General features: G+C 30.8%; 1 protein-coding gene and 1 long non-coding RNA gene across 2 annotated transcripts; one reads left to right on the top strand and one right to left on the bottom strand.

Annotated features, from left to right (window-relative positions):
- Positions 1 to 8,472: 8,472 nt before the first annotated feature.
- LOC105804138 (receptor-like cytosolic serine/threonine-protein kinase RBK1) lies at positions 8,473 to 11,443 on the top strand. The gene is made up of 8 exons (XM_012636624.2): positions 8,473 to 8,755; positions 8,865 to 9,311; positions 9,791 to 10,048; positions 10,147 to 10,301; positions 10,406 to 10,485; positions 10,569 to 10,704; positions 10,785 to 10,934; positions 11,026 to 11,443. The coding sequence occupies exons 1-8, from the start codon at positions 8,743 to 8,745 to the stop codon at positions 11,182 to 11,184; spliced, it is 1,398 nt and encodes a 465-aa protein (XP_012492078.1). The 5' UTR covers positions 8,473 to 8,742; the 3' UTR covers positions 11,185 to 11,443.
- Positions 11,444 to 13,979: 2,536 nt separating this feature from the next.
- On the bottom strand, positions 13,980 to 14,877 carry LOC105801553 (uncharacterized). Its single transcript, XR_001135990.2, has 2 exons — positions 14,721 to 14,877; positions 13,980 to 14,335 (listed from the first exon to the last, which is right to left on the bottom strand). It is a non-coding gene; the product is annotated as an uncharacterized LOC105801553 (long non-coding RNA).
- Between the last annotated feature and the right edge of the window lie 8,940 nt (positions 14,878 to 23,817).

Genomic DNA, 23,817 nt, shown 5'->3' with positions numbered 1-23,817 from the left:
CTAATATTATCATAATTGTTGTTATCGATTTTAATTTTTTCTCATATCTAATGTTGTCTTCAAAATTTTCTTTAGATAAGTTAATTCATATTTTAATTCATCATTTTTAACCTTATTTTAATATTTAATTTATTATTGTATTTTAAATTTGTTTTAAATCTTCATATTAAGTATTATTTTTATTGTCTAAATCAACGTATCCTTAGGAATTTGATTATTGATTTATTGGATGTTTAGTTATTAATATGGATGAATTATATGTTTGGTTGCTCTTTAATGTAAATTTAGATTACTATTTATCTTTTGCATTATATATTGCTATTCAATTATATTGTTTGTAAGAATTGCATTTCATTAAAACATTATAATCGTTTTATTTCAAAATTCCTAAAAAAGGCTTGGTGTTTAATAATTCTCGAGAGAATCGTGCCCTAACTTACTGGGCTTCAATTCTTCTCGATGAATTTATATCATCAAGTATCCATTTTACTTAAGCCGTACAATTTTAAAAATAAAATTCTTTAGATTTCAAAATGTTGGATCCTAACTTACTGGATACGACATTTTGTTATCTCGATTTTAAAATAAAGGCAATATTTGATGTTTAATAATTTCGAGAAATTGAACCCAAACTTACTGGATTTTGATTTCTCGATTGACTCAAACAATCAAATATCCTTCTTAAAACATGTTTTAAAAAAAAATTTAAAACAGGGACGAACCTAACTTCGAAGATTGAACCGTTGCACTCTAACTCACTGAGTGTGGCGATCTATTTCTTTGAAATGGGTCCGTCCACTTAACCAATTCAATTATCTAAGCTTTCATTTCATGGGATCGTATTTTAAAATCTTTTCAAAATTTTGACATTAAGACATTAAACAATCAATTCGGTACCAAATTTTGCGCGTCACGAGGGTACTAACCCTTCCTCGTGCGTAACCGACTCCCGAACCTGTTTTCTCAAAATTCGCAGACCTAAAATTTCTTTTGGTGAACCGGTCACACCTTAATAAAAGATCGGTGGCAACTCCCATTTTCGTTTTCAAAGTCGTTTCTCGTTTTTATAAAACAGTGGTTTCGACGACGTTCTCGTGCACATATAACTTTGCAATGGAGTAGGCTCGACGAGGGAGCTTAGCCTACGATCCCATCATGCGAGCTCAATCTGCGACCTTATGGGTTTGGGCCAATGCCATCCTAAACCCAAATAGGTTTTGGATCAGTGGTGGTAACTATCTTAACAGATTCTATAAGAAGATAAAATGGGTTTAAATGTTACGAGATGTCATATTTTATAGACATTCTACAATAGTTAAGTCAGTTCCAGAAAAAATAAGGAAAATAATATTGCAAAGAAAGAAGATGAGATGAAGGGCACAGGCCCCACGTGAGGGGATAATACCTTAGCTTTTATATTTGGTCCTTAAGTTGCCCAAGGACCGTCCAACCATTTATTATATGCTTGTGATAATGGTCAGTGGGCAGTTCTTTTTCTGATAAATCTTGACTGTATTATACCTTGCTTTTCTTGATAACTAGCATTTAGCAATGTATTATATAATTCTCCTAGACTTGCTTTTCTTTGTTCATGTTCTACGTAGTCGAACAAAGGGTTATTATCACAATCACGTTGTTGGCGTGGTGAATTGATGATACTATTAAGTATAAACTAACCAAACAATCGGCCTTTTAGATGGGAAATGCAGTGTTACCAAGTAACAATGATTCTCTACCCTTGGAATTGTATTTTACAAAATCACACACACCCTACAGAGAAAAAGCCAAAAGCAATCGAAAAGTCACCTTTACTCAAGGAATTTTATTTATATATAAAAGAGGAAGAATGAAAGAAGAGTCAATGAGGCAAGCAACCTATATTCAGGGTTGTACAACCTTAAAAATATACAGATTACTTGCAAGTAATTTCAAGAATACGATAGTATTCCCTCCATCGGAGTGAATCTAGTGATTAATTCTTCGAGTTCTGTAGGCCTATTAAGGGGTAGCTATTAGTCACGAGTTTTAAAATTACTCCGTACCCAAGACGAGAATCGAATCCTTACTATCTCATCTAGTCCCATGGTTATTCTTCTTACAAGCTTTAACATGTGAGCAAGTTGCTAGTAGTAGCTAGTTTAAAGGGAAGACTACAACCCTGTCAACTTCAGTTCTAAGCAATATATCTCATGCAACTTTACTGCCCTTACAATCATCAACAACTCTATTCCTACCCTTTCTAGTTTATCATTCCTTGGGTTGAGTTGTCATGGGTGTGTTATTATGTTACTAGTCCTTATACTCTTTACTCATTTAAAATTTAATTCATCTATCTTTTTAATTTAATAATTGAAGTCCAATTGAAAGCATTGTCAAAAGATTTCTATTAAATTGGATTATGTGGCATTTTAAAGATAAAAAAATTACTCACGTCACTAATATTATACATGTAGAAGGCTAAATAAGCAAATAAATATGTTAAATATGGGGTATAAGGTTTCGTATTCTAAATCTGGAGTTGTAAGGTTTTGTAGGGTTGGGTTTTTTTTTTTTTTAAATTTGATGTTTTTTTTATTGCTTATATAGCTTCCAGGTAATTTGTTTTGATAGACTTTCGTTTTTTTAAACACCACTTAACCCAATCAAACAGAAGTCTTTTCACAATGATATTAATTGGACTTCAATTGTTAAATTAAAAGGATAAAGGGACTAAATTCCATATATGCGAAAAGTATAAGGTCTAGGAGCATAATTAAACTATTTCTCATGTATTTGGTTTAAGTTGCATGGAGTTTGCACCATAAGTGGTTCTGGTCCCCAAATAAATAAATAAATAACACAAATTTGGAGCCAGATTTGCAGTGTCATACGGAATTGGATGCTGGTTTTTAGGTTTTTGACATGAAACAGTTGGGGTTTTCTTCCGTCGCACAAATCTAGGTTAGGCCATTCCCTCGACTAAGATAAGTTGACCTCAACTAATCAGCATGCTTAAAAGTTAAATTTGTTATGCAATTCCATGTTTAGGAACAAAACCCCTTGACGGTTGGATTGGTTCAATCAACTGTTCCACTCATTCCCGTAAAGATTTTATCGTTTGTCTGAATGTTTGATAAACGCCACTAAACTAATCTCCCTAAATTTTTGGGATATTAGGAAACAAAAATTAAACGCTGACATTAAGCCCAAATTATATTCTTTTTGCAAAATTTCAGCCTGGATTACTTAACTAATCAAACCCCATTTTCCATTTTAATCCCTCATCTCCTGTCATTGTTTATTAGTACAAAAAGAAATACGTTTTATCCACCTTCTGTTGCGCACTTATATAAAAAAAAGTAAATAAATTAAAGATGAATATAAAATAATGAAATTAGATTCTGGGTTCTGGAGTTTCTCACTTTTGTGTTACCTTTTGGCCTTTTTCGCATGGTGTACTTGAAAGTGTAGAGAAAGAACGTGAGAGAATTAAGTTAAAGGAAATGACAGACATTGGGTCGTATGGGTATGTGAGGTTGGTGGGGTTTGGAGGATTTGGATTGGATTATGTAAACATTTAATAAACAAATTTAAAAAGGTAAAAAAAAAAAAAGTCTTTCATATTAACGGGGTTTAGTTCACCAACTTAACTATGACTCACTCCACTCCCTATTTTTAACACCTTTTTGGAATTTTGATAGTGACTCCCTTCGCTAATGGAACATGACTTATGCAATCTCATGCTCAATTTCACCAATCTTATCTAATTTTTCTACTTTTGTTTTATCAATGGTTATAAAAGATCACAAAATTCCTCCAAAAATTATCCAACAAATTATAAATATATGTCTCGTTAATTAAAATTAGCATATTCGTAATTAAATAAATATAAGTTTGAGTGGAATTCACATTTAAATCCAGAAAAATATAAAATATGGATATCATACTTAAAACATTCATCATGTTTAAAAGGAAAAACAATTCAAGTGTAAAATAAAATGTATATAATTATAAAACATTTATGATCCACTCCGTAAAGGTGTAGTGGAGTGAGATTTTTTTATTTAAAAATTCCTAAATTTAAGGTCATCTTGCCTAAAGTTCGTATATATAAAGGTGGTGAGTTTGGTTATATGAATAAATCAATTATCAATTCAGGAATTAAAATAAAATTACAATAAAAATAGGTTTGCATTTTGCTTCTTTTTTATTAAAAAATTAATTTATACATTAAATCAAAGAGTAAATTGATCATTTTTTAAAATTATATCCATTTCTATTGTTAAAACTAATCTTTGTACATTAACATGAGGTACATATGACATATCACGTATTATTATTTAATTATTCTATCAGCCATTAACATTAATTTGTTGTTTGATCTCATGTACAATGATTATTTATTTTTTTAATAGAAACTTTATAATATTTTTACCTTCAGATTCAAATAAAAAATATCTACTTCAAACATTTTTTTTTTCATATTCTCCTCAACTCTGAAGAGCCGCAATCAATTCTCTCAATTTCATTTTTCATCCTTGATTAGTCCAAAACGAATTGACCAAAACTTGATGAACCATGACTTTTTTACTATGAAATAGCAAAGTGTTGGAATGGTCAATTATATGGTTAGTTAAGTGTTGGGTATGTGACATAAAAGTGTTCCCAAACTGGGGCATGATTGTGATAGATTCCTAATTATGAGACCAGACATTAGGCCCCGCCTCTTTCTTATTGCTCATGCTAAAACTTAATACGATAATTCATATATTTTTATATTGCATGAATTTTCATACAATTAGTGTTATGTCATTCAATCTGCCAATCACTGCACTCTTCAGATGGGTCATTTAAAACCAAGCCTGTTGCTTATTGGAAGGTCTACAATTGAAAAAAACAAAATGCCATCCAAATGATGTCCATAATAATTTACATATTATCCATATTTTATATTTATATAAAATTTTAATAAGATACTAATTGGCATGAAAACGTTGGTGTACTTGTATTTTCTTTTTTGTGCGATGATTACCACGTCTAATAATATCCATTGTACCCAAAAGAGAGAGCAAGTAAAAAGAAATTTATGATAGTTGATAATTAGATGCTGTAGAACAGGTTTCAACATTGCATGCGCAAAATTATTCAGGTAAAATATATCTTCATTTTAATGGTGATAAATTACATTAATGAGAACATGTGGAAATGAGGGACCAAACGCATTGGTACGGATGAATTATTTAACAACGTGGGATCCGGAAAAGACACATGTCCCACTTTATTATTGAGAGGGAATAGACTTCTCACAATTTCATATATGATATGAAAATACATTTTTAGAATATTTTTCAACCAGTTTACTTTTTATCTTTTATTTTGCTTAGTGGGGATGTCAGTTTTCGGATTGTCTATCGCCCACTTTTTTCTCCATCCCACCAACCCTTTTTTTCTTTTTCCATCTCATTCACTCTACATGTCTTCTCTTTTTTTTAGTTTATAAATCTATTATGTATCTTTGTCATCTTCACGAGTTGTGATGGACAAATGACGGCGTCTGTCATTTCACTAAAATTCCACTGACCACCAGTAATTTTTCTTGGAAAGTGGGTGGGTCTTCGTCAGCTTCTTAATATATTTCTGTTTTAAAAGTATTTTAGAATAATAAATGATTTCACAAGTCGATTTAGACTCTTGTTGTCTTAAGTTTTATATGTTTTTTTTTCCATTATTTAATAAGTTTTTAGTTTTAGAAGTTTTTGTTTACTTTTGTAGCATGTTTTTTAGTTTTGCTTATGCATGTAACCTTAGTTTTACAAGTGATTTTATGGATTATTTTGTCGTCGTCCTCTCCAGTTTGGTGAATACTTGATTCTTTTGTCGATTTTTGCTCATCACTTTGGACCATTTGGGGTTGATTTCCTTATTCTATTAAGTGATCGTGATCACTCCAGATATGCCGTGCTTGAGTTGTGACAAAGCCAGTTGTCAACGTGTCATGATGTTCTATTCATGCTAAGACTAAAGCCTTTGTTATGTTGATGAAGCTTGTCATAATTTATCATCTACGATGAGTGTTTTTTTTTCTCTCTAAATTGTATGGTTCCGTTGAATGAAATAATGAACTTACCTTTCAAAAAAAAAATCATCTTTAAAAAAAATTAAATATCATGTTGTCTAACTGCAAGTCTGAATCCCCCAATTTTCAACTGTAATAAAAATGCGAAGGTTTATTAAAAAAGAAATTTCAGAAAGTGCTCTTAATTCAATTAAATCCGTTAATTATAGTGAATATCTAAATATGTCATACATATTTAATTATCAAATTGAATTATTAATTGACTTTCCAAGAATACTTAATAAAAATATTATTATTTAATATTGGAGTTTTTTAACTCAACAAGGCAGGTTGAAAAGCTGCCATGTGTCCTATTTATTTATTTATTTAAACATTAGTTATAACAATTTTTAAGTTAAAAAACTTAACCAGCAACATATTAAACAAATATATATGAAAATAAAATAATAAATATGACATTGTCTATTTAAATAAAATTTACACCATTAGTAGTGCATCACGTAAAGATTGTTTAGTCTTTAAATCTAAATTGTGGTCTATTAATTGGGTATTCACTTTCTTTAAGAATAATTTAGATTCAAATTATCGTTGTAAAAAAATGATTATTTAATCTCTATAGGAAAAAGTCAAAATATTGTTTTAAAGGGAGGACAAAAACAAATAAAAAGTTTTAAGAGACCAAAATATAAATTTTCCATTATACAAACTTGAAAAACAAAATGTAATATTACTATAACATAATTTAATAAAATATATATTTAAATAATTTTATACTTTATGAACTAGAAAACAAAATTTCACGTTTAATTAAATAAGATCATGTAACATTCTCAATGATAATACTCGGAATAATCGTAAATTTTAGTAATTTTATTTACATTTAATGTCATCATATTTAACACAATTATTAATCTCATATGCATATATAAAATCATTTACAACTCGTCAATAATTTTCCTTTCATAAATCAAATATCATAAAATCTTATAAATTATTTTAAAATTCATTAATTACTTTTACTGATTATAATCAATAAATTTACTATTATGCTAATTGTAATTATTATGATACAAATTATAAATTGTGATATGAAAATTTTCTTCTGTTGTGAGAGCAGTGAGTTAATTGAGATGATAACTTTACATTTACGGCTTATTCGAATATTTAGCCTGAATCAAATCCAATTATTCCTAATATTAAAATTCTTATTCATACTAAGTTTTAAAAACATTTTACTATTTGAACCTCGTATGAAGACTTGATGATTAAGGGTGTTTACCGTCTCAAATGTGGTTTGAATTCAAGTCATATTAGCAATATTAGTTGTTCGGACTTTGCCCGTTATCATAATTTATCAAAAAAAATACTTCACTATTTACAAATGTCTACTATATTATTCAAATTCCAAATATCACATATATTCTCATAATTTATTTTTGAATTTGTGCAAAAAAATGAATACTTTACAAAATAATAAAATTCCACGCTCCAAACTTTTCCTCTTTTGTTAAAAAATAGATTTTGACCTACAAGTCAAAATCTACTTAAATGGCAACAAAAAAACGTCCCTTTTAATATCCCTAATTTTGTCCTTTTTAATTTTAATTAATCAATCTAATCCCTTAATCCTTCCCGCCCTGGGAGCTTTCATTTCATCGGTTATCGTACGGGCGTGGGAGCCTCCACACCCGCATCCCATCCACTAAAATAATATATATATATTTGGTTTATTAAAATTCCCACCACATAAAAAGACAATTCCCTATATACCCAAAATACCCTCCGAAACGCTTGAAAATTACCAACCGTTGGTCGGTTCGTTAACTTTTCTCCCACCCTTCACATGCGTTAGTTGCGGCAGAAATCTCGAGCGCTAAAACCAACGGTCATGATTTCATCAGAGCATATGATGGATTAATAAAATATTCAATAATTAATAATAAAAGATTTGAAACTTTAAATAATACAAAGTTTAAATGCGCTCCTTTTGGTCTAATTTAAATTTCATCCTTCTATTTTATGAAAGTTGAAACTTAGTCCTTTACATTAATTGTCAAAATTTAACTCTCATCCTTTACAAAATGGAAATTTTAATTTAATTAGGTAATGCTATTAAACATTTATCCTAAATCATAAACAAAAATAATTATTTTAATAATACATGCATAAAATCAACTAAATTTAACCATTCAATAATTTATATGCAATATATTAACGAAAATCAATTATTCAAATTCATGTAATTATCAAAAATTAATTTAGCTTGTCAATTTTGTGGAGTATAAAGACGAAATTCAATAAACTAAAAATAGACAACTTTTTAATATTCAGAAAGTATAGGGATGAAATTCAAATTATACCTTTTTCCTTTAAAAGAAAAGAAAAGTCTGTATAAATACAGGAGAGATTCCAAATCATTCTGATCAAGCTGCAGGTTTTTTAGCTTTGCTTTTGATTTGATGTCTCTAAGAATTACCAACTTCAAAAGATATGCCCCTTCTTTTTTCTTCGAGACCAAACAAGTCAGCCCACCTCAAAACATGAAAATGTAAAACTTTTTTTTTTTTTTGTGGGATTCCCATGCTTGTTATGTATCCAAGAACATTTTCAAGTTCATAATATTGAATTGAAAACATAGCAAGCTTTTGTTCATATTTCTTTTGAGTACTTGAAAAAAGCCTTGGATAATGGCTATGGAAGGTACCTTTCAGGCTTCTTTTCCATTTTGGGGTTTTGGGTTTCTTTCTGTTTATATTATTGTCGACAGTTTTCATGTTTTAGTGGGTTTGTTTTTGTTTTATTGGTGCAGAGACAGGGAGAGAGACAGTGGAAGAGAAAACCCCAGAAAAGGAATCGAAATCCAAGGAGATGAGAAGTGAATCGGTAAATGAACAGCCATCACCGAGATGTGTATTGGAGATTCCGGTGCTGGGATCCGACTCCGATACCAGCAGCTGCAGCAGCAATTCCAGTTCCTATTCTCCTAGGAAGCCTGTTTTTCAGAAAGGGAACAAAGACTCTTATGGTCTGCAATGGAAGAATTTAATTGGAAATGTTAAGAAGAAATATGTCAGAAGTTTCTCTCTTATTCCTTTGCTGACAAGTAATGATAAGAACTCAAGGAGGACAAAACTGGCAAAACTACATGCCTCTGAGGAAGAACATGTTGATATTAACTCCATGCCAGTTCCTAAACCATCATGGAAAAATTTTACCTACTCAGAGCTTGCTGCTGCTACTGATAATTTCAGTCCTGGTATGCAATTTCATTTTAAGCTTAATTTTCCTCTCTTTAAATCCAATTTTTTAGCAGTTAGAAATTTTAGATAGATGAATTGGTTCTTTTTTCTAATCAGGGCTATTTAGATGAAACAATCTTTTTAAAGTTGGTTAAATTTGAACGTTCTTATATTTGATTCTAGTTGAATTTATCAACTATTACGTCGGCAGCCAGGCAGTCAAACTTGTCTGCAATTGAAGGCAACTTAATGGTTTAAAGAGAAGAGTTATTTAATTTTTGACTAAAATGAAATTTAGTTGGGGGGTTGAAATGAAATTGATGTTGGAAAATGACCCTTGCTGTGAGCCATGTAACATCCATGGAACTTTGGTTGACTTAATGGTTCCCCTTTAATCATGGGGACATGAAATTGACAATTCACTTGACTTGTCTTTCCTGTGTTTTTGGTTGTATTGTGTTGATGAATTGTGGTTCTATCTATCTTTCCATTGCAGAGAATTTGATTGGAAAAGGGGGCCATGCGGAGGTGTACAAAGGACATTTATCTGATGGTCAAATCGTAGCAGTGAAGAAGCTAATGAAGAATGAGAAACAAGAAGAGGATAGGGCCAGTGATTTCTTGTCTGAACTTGGGATTATTGCTCACATAAATCACCCTAATGCAGCTTGCTTAATCGGATTCAGCGTCGATGGAGGCTTGCACTTAGTACTTCAGTTTTCACCTCATGGCAGCCTTTCTTCTGTGCTTTTTGGTACAAACAAAAGAGTTTAATCAAAATGGCTGCAATTGTACTTTTGGGTCAACCATGACATAACCATTGGACTAACTAGGAAACATTCCGCTCTGCAGGTTCACCCGAGCGCCTAGATTGGAAAACTAGGTTTAAGGTGGCGATTGGGATTGCAGATGGATTGAAATATCTCCATTATGACTGCCAGAGGCGCATTATACACAGAGACATAAAAGCCTCTAACATACTGCTCACAGAAGATTATGAAGCTCAGGTGCTTTCCATGCTCTGATATGTGTATCTTTCCACTGTTCATGGCTTGAGTTTATACTATTTGGTTGAAAACACCAAGCTTCTGATTTCTTCTTCACTTTGCAGATATCAGATTTTGGTCTGGCAAAGTGGCTCCCGGAAAATTGGCCTCACCATGTCGTCCATCCCATTGAAGGAACATTCGGGTTAGGCATGCAGCCCCTTTCCCTTCTTCGTTTCTAGTATTGGTAATTTCATAAAGTCAGTAAATGTGTGGCCAATATCTCAGGTATTTAGCTCCGGAGTATTTTATGCATGGAATCGTTGATGAAAAGATTGATGTATTCGCATTTGGAGTTCTATTGCTGGAGATAATAACAGGTCGCCGTGCAGTCGATTCAGCCAGACAAAGCCTTGTGATTTGGGTACATTCTGCACCGAAGTCATCAAACTAGCAAAAGCATTTGAAATGATATTATGAACTTATTTGCTGTCTCGTTTACAGGCAAAACCGCTCCTGCAACAGAACGAAGTAAAGGAATTGGTAGATCCTGGACTAGGAGACAATTATGATCCAAGTGAAATGAAACGTTCAATGATAACAGCTTCCATGTGCATTAATCACTCTGCCAGTAAGCGTCCAACCATGATAAGGGTACGAAACGAATTCGAAAGCATCTCCTTTTGTTCCCTTTGTTTTCCATTTGGAACACGGCAGGAACCGCTAAATTCTTTGCAATTTTCAGGTTGTGGAGTTGCTGAAGAACAAAGAGAGTCCGGTAGAGGGTGAGCTGAAATATTGTGGTGAGAGAGGAATAATTGCAGACAGCTTGGATTTGCAAGATTACAGTCGAACCAGCTACCTAAATGACTTAAATCGTCATAAGCAACTGGTTATGGAGTGACAGGCTTAGTTGTTGTCTGAAAATTTGAAACAAGGATAAGAGTAATGGTCGTGCTGGGGTGGGTGTGTTGTAGATAAAAATCCATTAAATGACCCAACTTTTCCCAAGAGTAGATTGGTATACATAGCATAGAAGAAAATGGCATCAATGTCCAAAGCCATTGGATTGATGAAACTAAAGGGAAAACTAGAAATGAAGCGCCATTGGGTCAATATTGTACTTTAATTTACAAAACCATGAAATTAAATCCTTTGTCAAACATGCATTTCTGCTTTTCATACAATAAACTAAACGGATTAGTAGTGAGACCCAACTCAATAGAAAGCACACTTAACTAAGCTGGGTAGAAAAACCCAAGCAAATAGTTCCAAATGACGATTTATGTTACTTGATCTGAATCAGAATTTTATTTTTAATTTTTTTATATTAAAAAAATTATTCATTCTTTTTATATTACTTAGTTTTAAAAGATTTAAAACTTTATTAAATAATATCTAATTGATTTTATCATAATAAAGTTTAAAAAAATCAGAAACCAAACTATCACAGATTGTTTGAAAGATTAAAAAAGTAAACCAATCACAATCACAAACCTCAAAACCCTCATCGAAACTATACCCTTTTAACATACACCTTTAATTTGTAGATATCTCCAATTTTCAGAATATAGAAAGTTAATATCGATTTCGTCAAATACTTTGTACATGTGTCAAGTTGGGTTGATGCAAAATTTATTTGTCTATATTAATTTTTATATAAAATAAATTTAAAAATATAATACATCAAATATTTTAAAAATTAAAACAAATATTTTCTAACAAATTAAAAATACATTTAAAAAATTATACTTAAATAACACTTATAACTTAACAAGAAAATATTTCTAAAATAGTAACAAAATTAATCGGCTCAGTCGATTAAAAACAAACTTTATTTTTATCTAAATTTATTTTTAAACTTATATTTTTACTTAAAACGAGACTTCGAATCTAAATAGATAAGTATAAAAGTTTTGCTTGACAATTAGTTTTTATTGTTTCAAGAAAGGTATGTCCCGTATGAAAACACTTTAATAATTATTTCATTTATTTTGAAGTAGAAAAATTTGGTGAAGCATCAGACCAAGAGTAGACATTGGTCAAAGGAAATGGGGCATAAAAAGTTGAAATCTATGACTTTACCTGCTTTTACCCATACTTTTCAGACTTCTCTCATTCATTTCTATTTGGACCCTCCAATTTTCTTTTTTGGTTCTCTCACTTTGTAAAATTAAAATTTATCAGCACTAATTATACTTATCAAATTTTAATTTTTCTAAAAATAAAAAAAATAATGAACTATTTCACACAACATTTATGTAAAATAAATTATTAATAATTTAATTTATATTTTTTAAAATTAAAGATAAAATAGTTAAAAAGATTAGCCTACTATATTTTGCTCTGTGGAGTATGACTCCTATTTTAGTCAAATTTTAGAAATAATCTTTCAGTTAGGCTCTGTTTATTTGTTTCAATCAAACTCTAATTAGTCAAGATTATTTTATTATTTGACCTATGAATTTAGCCTATAAATAGACTCTTTTACAACCTTAGAAAATACACCCATTAGAGATTAGAACTCGTAACACATTTAGAGAATTTTGTGTTTACGTTTTGAAGGTTCTTTATTTTCGAGGTTTAGTTTTTATCTTTATCTTTTGTACTCTTCGTCCTTTTGCCATTATAGTAAAATTATCTTTGCCCGTTGTTTTTTTTATCCTCTAGGGTTTTTCCATGTTAAATTTGTGTGTTCAATTTCTCAATTTATTCCGCTATTTTTTACTTGTTGTTTAATAGGGTCGATCCCAACAAGTGGTATCAGAGCTAGTTCAATTTTCATAGATCAGCCCATTCAGATATGACAGCAACAAGGTTTGAAATTGAGAAGTTTGATGGTGAGACAAATTTCAATCTGTGGCAAGTTCGGATGATGGCAATTCTAGTTCAAACTGGCTTAAAAAAGGTTGTTACCGGGAAAAAGCCTGAGAATCTAAATTAAACAGAATGGGAAGAGCTTAATGAAAAGGCCTTATCTGCAATCCAGTTGTGCCTCGCAAATACGGTATTGCAGGAGGTATTGATGGAGAAGACCTCATCTGCATTGTGGAAAAGGTTAGAAACTCTTTATACTACTAAGTTTCTGGCTAACCGTTTAGTGTTGAAACGTCTATTTACATTTTGTATGAACGAAAGTGAGTTTCTTAGAGATCACATCAGTCAATTCATTACTCTTTTAAATGATTTAGAGAACGTTGAGGTTCATATTGACGATGAAGATCAGACTATGCTATTATTGTGCTCTTTACCCCCTTCATACAAGTCTTTCAAGGAGACCCTGATTTATGGCAGAGACAAACTCTCATTCAAAGATATGAAGGGTCATTTGTTGAGTAGAGACAAACTCGACAATGAGTTTGGTTTGGATAGCAAGGTAGATAGGCAAGCTTCTATTTTGGTAGCATAAAAGAAACAAGACAAAAGGTGTCGCTATTGTAAAAAGTTAGGTCACGTCAAAGAAGATTGTTATAAACTGCGAAATAAAATAGCTGCTGAGAGTAACGAGGAAGATGTAGCTGGTGCTAATTTGGCCGATGAAAGCGATGATGATTTCTTATTAGTGTCAACGAGTGATAACTCCAAGCTCACATTCGAGTGTGTCCTAGATTCGGGATGTTCTTTCCACATGTATTCGAATAGAGAATGATTCTCTATATACAGTTCGGTTGAAGGTGGAGTTGAGCGCATGGGAAACAATTCATCTAGTAAGGTAATTGGTATTGGTACTATTAAAATTAAGATACACAGTGAGATGATTAGTGTAATACCCAATTATTGCCCGGGGCCCAAAATCCTTTACACGGCCCAATTAGCCTAAAACTTCAGAGATCCAAATTTAAAATTAGAAGTCCATTACTAAACCCAATAACCCAAATTGCAGGCCCAATACCCGAGCAAGCCCAAATCTAACCTAATTAGCCTGAACACTAAACAGAAAAACCCTAATCTTTTCCTTGCGCCGCAATAGCCTCCCGCACGTCGCCCCGCATGTCGCGCACGTCGTGCCTATGCGTTCAACAGCCATGCAGCGCTCGTCTCCACGATCTCCATATCTGCGAAAAAAATGGATTTAAACGGCAGTAGATATAACAAATGAGGATGGATAGTTTAGGATTTTTTATTGATTATTTGATGATTATTTTTGGGTAGATCTCGGCTATAAAGAGACCGATTTAAGACTGTAAAAGGGGTTAGTCAAGTTGTATACCAGAAAAAAAACATAAACAAGAGAATACAAAAAAAAAACGATTTTGGAAGGTAAAAAAAATATTGTATGAAGAGTCACTGAAATACAAAAAAAAGAGAGACAAAGAATCAAAGAAGCAAAATTTTGAAGGTGGTTGATTTCTCCAGTTTTTCCTTTTCCTTTTTTTTTATTATTATTATCTTCTTTCTTTCTTGAAACAAAAACGAAGGGAAAGAAAGATGAGGGCTTACTGTTGCGAGGGTCGTCGGAAGGCGTCCTCGTTTCGTCATTATCTGGCCGGGCATGGGAGGGGACTGGAATGGTGGAGGAAACTTGCTACGGCGCAAACTTGAATGGCAGAACGGAATTGATTTTAGGGTTCTAAAATGGGATTATATAGGGTTCAAAATGGACTATTTTCGCCAGTAGTCCTCATGATTTAGGATGCTTTTAAAATTAACTTATTTATTTGTTCTAAATCTCATTGCACATTTGATTTTTGTTTCAAATGGGTCCAATGGTGTGCAGTGTTTTAGGGCGAGTTGGAAAATTACTTTTTCGGTCCTTTATTTATTACACCTGTTTTAATTTACTCCATTTCTTGTTTTTGTTTTCAAAATTCGGCATTCAACTTCTGTTTGATATTTTAATTTAGCCCTTAATTTGTTTTTTAGTTTATTTTTATTATGTTATTTTTATTGTTTATTACTTTTAATTACTATTATATTATTACTGTAATTATTATTGTGTGTATATATGTGCGCATATATATACATATGTTAATATATACATTATTGATGTTTTAAATAAATATGCAGTACGTATATACTTTATTAACATATTATTTTATTTTTATAGTTTATATATATTGTATACGTATCCTATGTTTTATTATTACTTTATTTTCATAGCTTTGTATACATTTATATGCGTTTATATATTCGTATTTTATAACATTTATATATTTTCAATATTTTATAATCCAAATATTTTTTATTATAATATGTATAAATATACATCTATATTATTTGACACCTTTATAAATATATCTTTCAAATCTCTTTTATATATACATATGTGTTCATGTTTCTATAATTAGTAATATATTATGCTTATATATATACATATTTTTTATATTAGTTTTTTTATATATACATATATTTGATTATGTTATTTTATTATTTTTGTATACATGTATATATGCATTTCATACTCTCAAAAAATAACATTTTAATTTTGTCAAAATACTAAAATCATTTTTATGATTTAAAAGTTTTCAAAATAAAAAAAAAAACGATATTCAAAGTTAGGAATTTTCGAGGAAAATTGAGCCCTAACGTATTGGGTTCCGATTTTCTTCGTTACCGAGAATATTCGTTATTTAAAATATAAACAAAAATCATTTTCGGGAATTTGATATGTTATGTCCTAACGCATTGGACATGACATATTATTTTCTCGAAATGAAGATTTTCTTTGAAAATTAATTGAAAAGTGATATTCAAAATTCGGGGATTTTGAGAAATTGTACCCTAACGTATTGGGTCTCAATTTCTTCGCATGACTTGAATAATTGATTATCCTTTTCAGATTTCAACATTTGAGTTTAACAAAATCTTTTTAATTTTCGACACCAAGACATTAAATAATTAATTTGGTACCGATTTTTGGGCGTTACGAGGGTGCTAACCCTTCCTCGTGCGTAACTGACTCCCGAACATGTTTTCTCAAATTTCGTAGACCAAATTTATTTTTAAGGTGAGCCGGTCACACCTAAATCACGGATCGGTGGCGACTCCAATTTTTGTTTTCAAAGTCGATAACTTATTTTTGTTTTCAAAAAAATGGTTTCGACAATTAGGATACTTTCAGAAGTCAGGTATGTACCTAATTTATTAAATAATCTCATCTCCTGAGTATTTTAGACTTGAAAGGATGCAGAATCAACATCGAGTAGAGTGAAATTAAAGTATCTCGTGGAGCTTTCATTTTGTTAAAAGGTAAAAGAACTTGCAGTCTTTATATTCTGGAAGGTCCTACAGTGACCGGTGAAATCAGATGTCCCTCGTCCGTTACGCAGTCGAAGTCAACTCATTTGGAATGGAGGCAACTTGGTCATAGAAAGGAAAAATGTATGACCGTTTCGTTAAAGAGAGGTTCTCTTTTGGATGCAGGTTTTGAAAATTTAGGGCACTGTGTTCGTGAAAATCAGACTCGGGTTAGTTTTAATATGGTAGTGTACAAGTCGAATGCTAGAAGTCTTCCAGTTTCTAAGTACAAATTCGACTCAAGATAGGCCCGTGGCGGACTTTGGCAAAGATGGCATTGTGAAAATATGAGTCAATGTGGAGATTTGTTGAGTATGACTCCTATTCCAGTCAACTTTGAGAAATAAATTTTCAATTAAACTCTATTTATTTGTTTCAATCAAATTCTGATTAGTCCAAATTATTTTATTATTATTTGTCCTATGAATTTAGCTTATAAATAGGCTCTTTTACAACCTTAGAAAATAACCCATTAGAGGTTAAAACTTATAACACATTTAGAGAATTTTGTGTTTACGTTTTAAGGGTTCTTTATTTTCGGGGTTTAGTTTTTATCTTCATCTTTTGTACTCTTCGTTCTTTTGCAATTATAATAAAATTATCTTTACCTGTGGTTTTTTATCCTCTTTAGAGGAGTTTTTCCACGTTAAATTTGTGTGTTCAATTTCTCAATTTATTCCACTATTTTTTATTTGTTGCTTAATCGGGTCGATCCCAACATACTCCATAAACAAGAAAACCATATTAAGTGTCAAAAGCTCCTTCAGTCTAACAATGGTTAGTTCCTTGTTACTGTAAAAAATGCTTTTTGAAAAGTGTGATAAAAAATACTGTGAAAAATGCATTTGTTAAGTAGTGTTTTCATTTATATAAAAATTGTGATTAAAAGTTAAAATATGTTTTAAAACATAATAATAGAAAGCACGATATTTTAAAAATTTTAATATATTGATACATGAAATACAAGTTTTAAATAATTAATATAAATTATTTATAAAATAATAAATATAATAATAAATAAGATTTAAATAATTTAATATAATTATACATAAAATATTTAAATAATTTAATATAATAATATATAACATATAATTTAATTTAATTTTTAAATGCGTTTTTAATAATTAATATAAATAATAATTTTTTGATAATTTTTACTTTCAAACATATAAATGAAACCACCTAATTAACAGTTTTTGTGTTTGGGTAGAAAAATTCTTTCACACCACACTTTGATTGCGCCCTTCATTGCTTTGCAGTGCTTTACTACCGTAAAATGAATAATGTTTGTGGCTAAAGCCAGAGAGATAATGCTTGATTCCTTCCTCATTCATCGCAAAGGATGGTATAATGTTATTATCGAATCCGGCTATTCTCGAGCTAGTTCTATGCTTAGTGGAAGTGTGTCATTTTTATAAAACTAACCTAAAAAATAATTAATTTTTTTTAAAAAATACGAAAATAATTTAAAATCTACAATAAAAATTGGTAGAGCCAAAGTATTTGGCGTCACCAACATGTCACATTAGCAATCGGGATAATAAAATTAACTTTTTGGTGGAGTCACATAAAATGACGCCAAATTTACTTTTTTTTATGGAACCAAATAATTTGTCGCCACCAAATTTGAAGACCTTGCTACCTATGTCCTTTTTCTTATTTTTTTCTTATTTGTTTGTCCTTTTTCTTTTTCTTTATTTCCTAATAAAAATAGCAAAAAAAACCAAATAAAAAAAAATCTAAAAAGGGACATAGGCAGCAAGACTTGGAAACTGGTGGCATCAAATTATTTGACTCGACCAGAAAAAAGGTAAATTTGCTTAAAGCTCCTTCATATTTTAAAAGTCGTAATCTCTTTTTAGTATTTATATAAGTGACGCTATTTTAAATGGTTCCACTAAAAAAATATTTTTTATCTCGATTGCTGATGTGGCATGTTGGTGGCACCAAATACTTTGGCTCCACCAACTTTTATTGTAGATTTTAAATTATTTTTGTATTTTTTCAAAAAAAATAAATTATTTAAGTAATTAATTATTTTTTGAGTTAGTTTTATAAAAAGTCCGAGAAAGTGTTAGTAAAACGTAGGACGTCTCGGGTGATATTTTGCTGCAAACTTCAAATCCTGGTAATGTTTGCTTTAATCATGTCTTCATTCTTGTAAACAAAGTGGCAGATTGGTTTGAGAAAAAAACTGTTTGTCCAACCTATCCACCATTTTGGCAACGTCTTTTTACATGTCTTTATTATTTTATTTTTATTATTAAAAAAGTTAAAAAGAATGTAAAATGACGCTTCCATTAAAAATTCTATTAAGTAAATATTTAGATTTTTTTAAAAAGTTGTTAACGTACTATGCACAAACTTAACACACCCAACTTATATCCATCACCAAACAAACCCCTGCTATTGTTATCGTTTGGGTTATAAATGGAACCATACCATTTACGTTTTGTTTTGACTTAAATTTTAATGTGTTTCAATCATTTTATTATCTTTTGATTTGTTTCGATTAATCGATTTTAATATTTTAAATTATTTTTTAATAATAATTGTTTTTATCTTTTTAATAATTATATTAAAAACATAATTAAATTAATATATTTTTTAAGATAAATGAACCTTCATTAAGATAATTCAAAGAGACGTAATACCAAAAGAAATGAGGAAGCTTACCCTGTACACTCTATCTTAGGTCCAATTTGTAACAACCCAATTTTTAGTGGTATCGGAAACAGTGATTTGGGATCACTAAATCCGACAAGTAAGCTTGAAAATTTAATAAATTAATAATTATGGGTCAAGTGTGAATTTAGAAGAATTTTTGAATTAGTAAATTCTGTGATTTAGTGAATTTTGTGATTTAAAAAGAATTTAATTGGTAAATTGGGTCTAAAACAAGGTATCGAGACCTTGAATTCATAAGTCGAGCCATAAATATTTTTATAAATATTTATGGAGTGTTATTGAGTTAGTATAAAAGTTTTGTTAGAAAATTTTAACGTTTGGATAGTCAATTAATTAAAAAGTACTAAATTAATAGTGCAAAATTTGTTAAATTGTGATTAAATAGTCTAAGTGACTAATAAGGAGGGATTTAAAAGACAATTAGGCCTAAATTATATGCGCTGGACGGTTTAGGCAAGAAAATCAGCAAGAAAATAAGGAGAAATAAGGGTAAAATTAGAAATTTTGCAAATTAAACATATAAACTAAAGACAAAATTGAAAAATCTAGAGATATCATCATTTTTCTTCAGCCAAAACGCCATAGGAGAGAGTTTTCAAGCTTTTTTTTTTCATATTTTTCATCATGTAAGTTCAATTCTTGCTTTTTCTTTGTAATTTTTCGTGTTTTGTGACTTTTACAATTAAGTCCAACTATTGAATTCATTTGTTTTTGATTCTATGAATGATTTTGAAAGTTACCATGAGTGAGTAATGGAATATTATGATGAATTATCATAGATTTTAAGCTTTAATTTTATTTTATTATGATTTTATTAAGTGATTTTAGTATAAAATGATTTTAGGACTTAATTGTGAAAAAGCTAGGAATTGGGGTTTTGTACTGAAATTATGAATATCAAAGGCTGTATAATAGCCTAAAATTATTAGATAAAGTGTTATTTTAGGAAAAAATAGTTCAATTAAAGTGTTAATTGAGTAGGGACTAGATTGTAAAAATTGTAAGTTTTGGGGTAAAAGTGTAATTTTAAAATTAAAGGGCATAAATTGTGAATTGAATTAGTATTTATTTAGATGCTAATGAATGAAAAATTTTATAATATAGATCGGGAATCTGAAGATAAATGCAGAAAAGAGAAAGTATCAAAATAGTCTCTAAACTTTTACAAATCCTACAAATTGGCCCAGGTAAGTTCATACGGCTGAATTTTTATGATTAATTGTTATTTTGGGAATGATATATTGTACCAATTTGTATATTGTTTTTGAATTATGATTATGGTAAAAATGAGAAAAAAAATGAGATTGTCAGTTTAAATTAAGGGATACGCAGGATTGAGTACATACGTTCTGTAATCAGTGATGAATTGACGAATAAGCCCATGGTGAATCCATGGAAAATTGTGAAAAGTAGGTATGGTGTTTCAGTGAAGAAAGCCATACTGAGTTGTGAAAAGTAAGTATGGTGTTTCAGTGAAGAAAACCATACTGAGTTGTGAAAAGTAGGTATGGTATTTCAGTGAAGAAAACCATACTGAGTTGTGAAAAGTAGGTATGATATTTCAGTGAAGGAAACCATACTGAGTTATAGCATTGTAAAATATTCAAGCAAATCATGGCATCGGGCAAACGATGTACTCAAATCCATAAGACGATCCTTAATTTGACAAGTATTTGTAAGTACAATTGAAGCTAAATGTTGGAATATAAGTTGATATTTGATATTGAGCTCAATTGAGTAAATTCATTGTTTGAGATTGTGGTTGGCAGGAAATGTTGTATTATACTTTGAAATTTCATGAATGCTATGGTATGTTATTTTATATGAATGTTATTAAACTGAGATAATTGTGAATATATAAATGTTTGAATAAAAGTTCTAATTTAGTGGAACATTGGATTGAGTACTTTCGTTCAGTGACTCATACATATTGACGGAAAAGACCATGGTTGGACCATGGCAATATGTGATATGCGATTTCCGTATAAGACCATATCCGGGATATGGCATCGATGTGATATATGCTTCCATGTAAGACCATGGCTGGGCTATGGCTTCGGTGTGTGATATGTGATTATGTGCAAGACCATAGTTATACTATGGCATTTTAAAAAATGAAGTGCTCAATTCCGTAACCGTTTCCTAAATTGATTAAGAAAAGGAAGAATTAGTGAAATTATATATTGTATAATTGTTATAAGATGTTCGGTAAGAATTATTTTCTATGCCTATGAACTTACTAAGCTTACATAAGCTTACTCCTGTGTGATTAATGTTCTTTGTAGATTGATGTGAAATCGGTGGATCGGATCAACACATCAGGGCACACTATCCAGATTACTTCGATAAATTTTATTGTGCATCTTAAGGTTTATATGGCATGTATAGGGTTTAATTGAAAGAAAGTGAAGGTGTTATAAACTTAGTTATCAACATTTTCCACTAAAATAGTTTTTTGGATAGCAGCATTGACATGATTTTGAAAAATCACCAAAAATGGTGAAAATTGAGTTAGAAGCTAAGTGAGATATGAAATTAAATATGAATGAGTCTATTTTCACATGAAATAAATAGAGTAAGCAAAAGAGTTGTATATTTTTAGATATTTGTATTTTAGTGAGACAGGTCAGAATAGTTTTGAAATCCCTATTCTAACTTTAGAAAATCATTAAAATTTGTACAGAAATAATTGTAAGTTATAATTTATATTTCTAGATTCCTTAGTGAGTCTATTTTCAATATAAACAAACAATAATGTTATCTGAATTCTGTATAATGAGATAATTAATTTTTAGTGAAGAGTGGTCAGAGCTGTCGAATAATAAAACAGGGGAGACTTTAAAGAATAAACTGTACTAATTGGCTAAACCAAAAATTCTGAAAATTTTATGGTAAGAAGATATATGAGTCTAGTTTCAGGGAAAATTTATGGATCTAAATTTTAAGTTTTGTAACTTGAGTTATAATTAAATTAGACTATTGCGCAGGTGGACAGTTTTATTATGAATAGTGAAATGTGTTGTTTTGATTTGTTTTAGTATTCGAAAAATTATTAATGTTCCCGGTTTGGACCCGAACTGTTTCTATTGCATGATTTAGGGTCTTGAGATTCCTTTTTAGGGACATATTGATTGAACGTGAGTGAATTAATTTTAAAAGAAAATTTTTATGCTCTGAACTAGTAAGTTAAGTTAGGTAATGCCTCGTGCTCGACTCCGGCAACGGTCTCGGGTAAGGGGTGTTACACAATCTCATCCTTGGTACAGAAGAAAAATTATCTAATAATAAAATAGAAGAGATACAACATAGAATCATCTCTAATTCATACTAATTTGCATACAATAAGACGACCCTAGCAAGAAAGTGGGTAACCTTATTTGTGTACCTACAAGTCCAAAGAAAGGATAAGGATTGAAAATGACATTCTAAATTTAAGCAATCCTAAGTGAGCGCTCCAAATTTCAAACTTGAAGGAAATCCATCTCTAACACAACACCACCCATCAATACCGCTCAAAGCCAAGAAAGTGCCTCGTAAACAACAAAGATCTTAGCAAAATTGGAGTCATCAAATAGGGCACATGACAAGTAATACACCTAATAAAATTTCCACTATCGTCTCGCACAATAGCTACCCAACCCGTGGCATTATGCTCATGAAATGGAGTTGCATCAATGTTAAATTTTAGAATACTGATAGTCGGCTTAGACCGTTTGGTGTTGATGACAGCAGACGACAGAACTAGTGACTATAGTGTATCAAAAGTTTGACGAGAAAGTAGCCAATGTTGCAGAAAAGAATCAACAAAACCAAGTACATGAGAAGCTGGTGTTTTAATTTATAAGAAAAGGTTTCTATAAAACCAGATACTCCACATGATACACAAACAACGACAGGTCACATTGCTATTTGGCTATGAAAACAACAAAAACTATGAGATCTAACACCGAACTATGATAAATATTAATATCTGCCAGGCGCCACACATCAACAACCAACGAACAAGAGAGTAAAACTTGCTCAAGGTTCTCAACCAAGCCCCGTTATCACATAAAAGAGCAATATTAATTCCTTTATGAGCCTATCTCACTTTGTAAAGTACAAAGCCCCTTAAGCACCTCCAAGTAAACTCTTTGATTTTTGGTGGAAGAGAGCTGCTCCATAATCACTACCACGACCTTGACAAAGGTCCATCCAGGATATTTGTCATTGAGTTCACCGTATCCCTATAGCTCAACTTCACATTATAGTTACCATCCTTCGAGAAATGCCAAATTTGGTGATCACACGGTCTATGCATACTAATAGGGAACTGCAAGATCCTCCATGCATCATAAGAAGACAATAACCCTTCCACAAGTGTGCTATCCTATGAAGTGCCATCTACATAAAACAATGCTCGACTTTCATATCCTCAAAGCTTGGAAAGGAACTAAATCAATGTAAAAATTATCATCGTCACAAACCTAAGGGTCTTTAAATACCTCAATGCATTAGCCATATCTAACCCGCCACCTAATTCTTTTTGACAACAAGATTTTGGGTTTGAAAATGCTCTTCGAAAACATCCACACTTACTTGTTGAAAACATCGAGCTTTCAAAAGCTTATTG

This window comes from Gossypium raimondii, chromosome 11 (genome assembly GCF_025698545.1).
Source record: "Gossypium raimondii isolate GPD5lz chromosome 11, ASM2569854v1, whole genome shotgun sequence".
In the NCBI taxonomy this organism is placed as follows: Eukaryota; Viridiplantae; Streptophyta; class Magnoliopsida; order Malvales; family Malvaceae; genus Gossypium; species Gossypium raimondii.
This window is presented reverse-complemented; position numbering and strand designations above follow the sequence as displayed.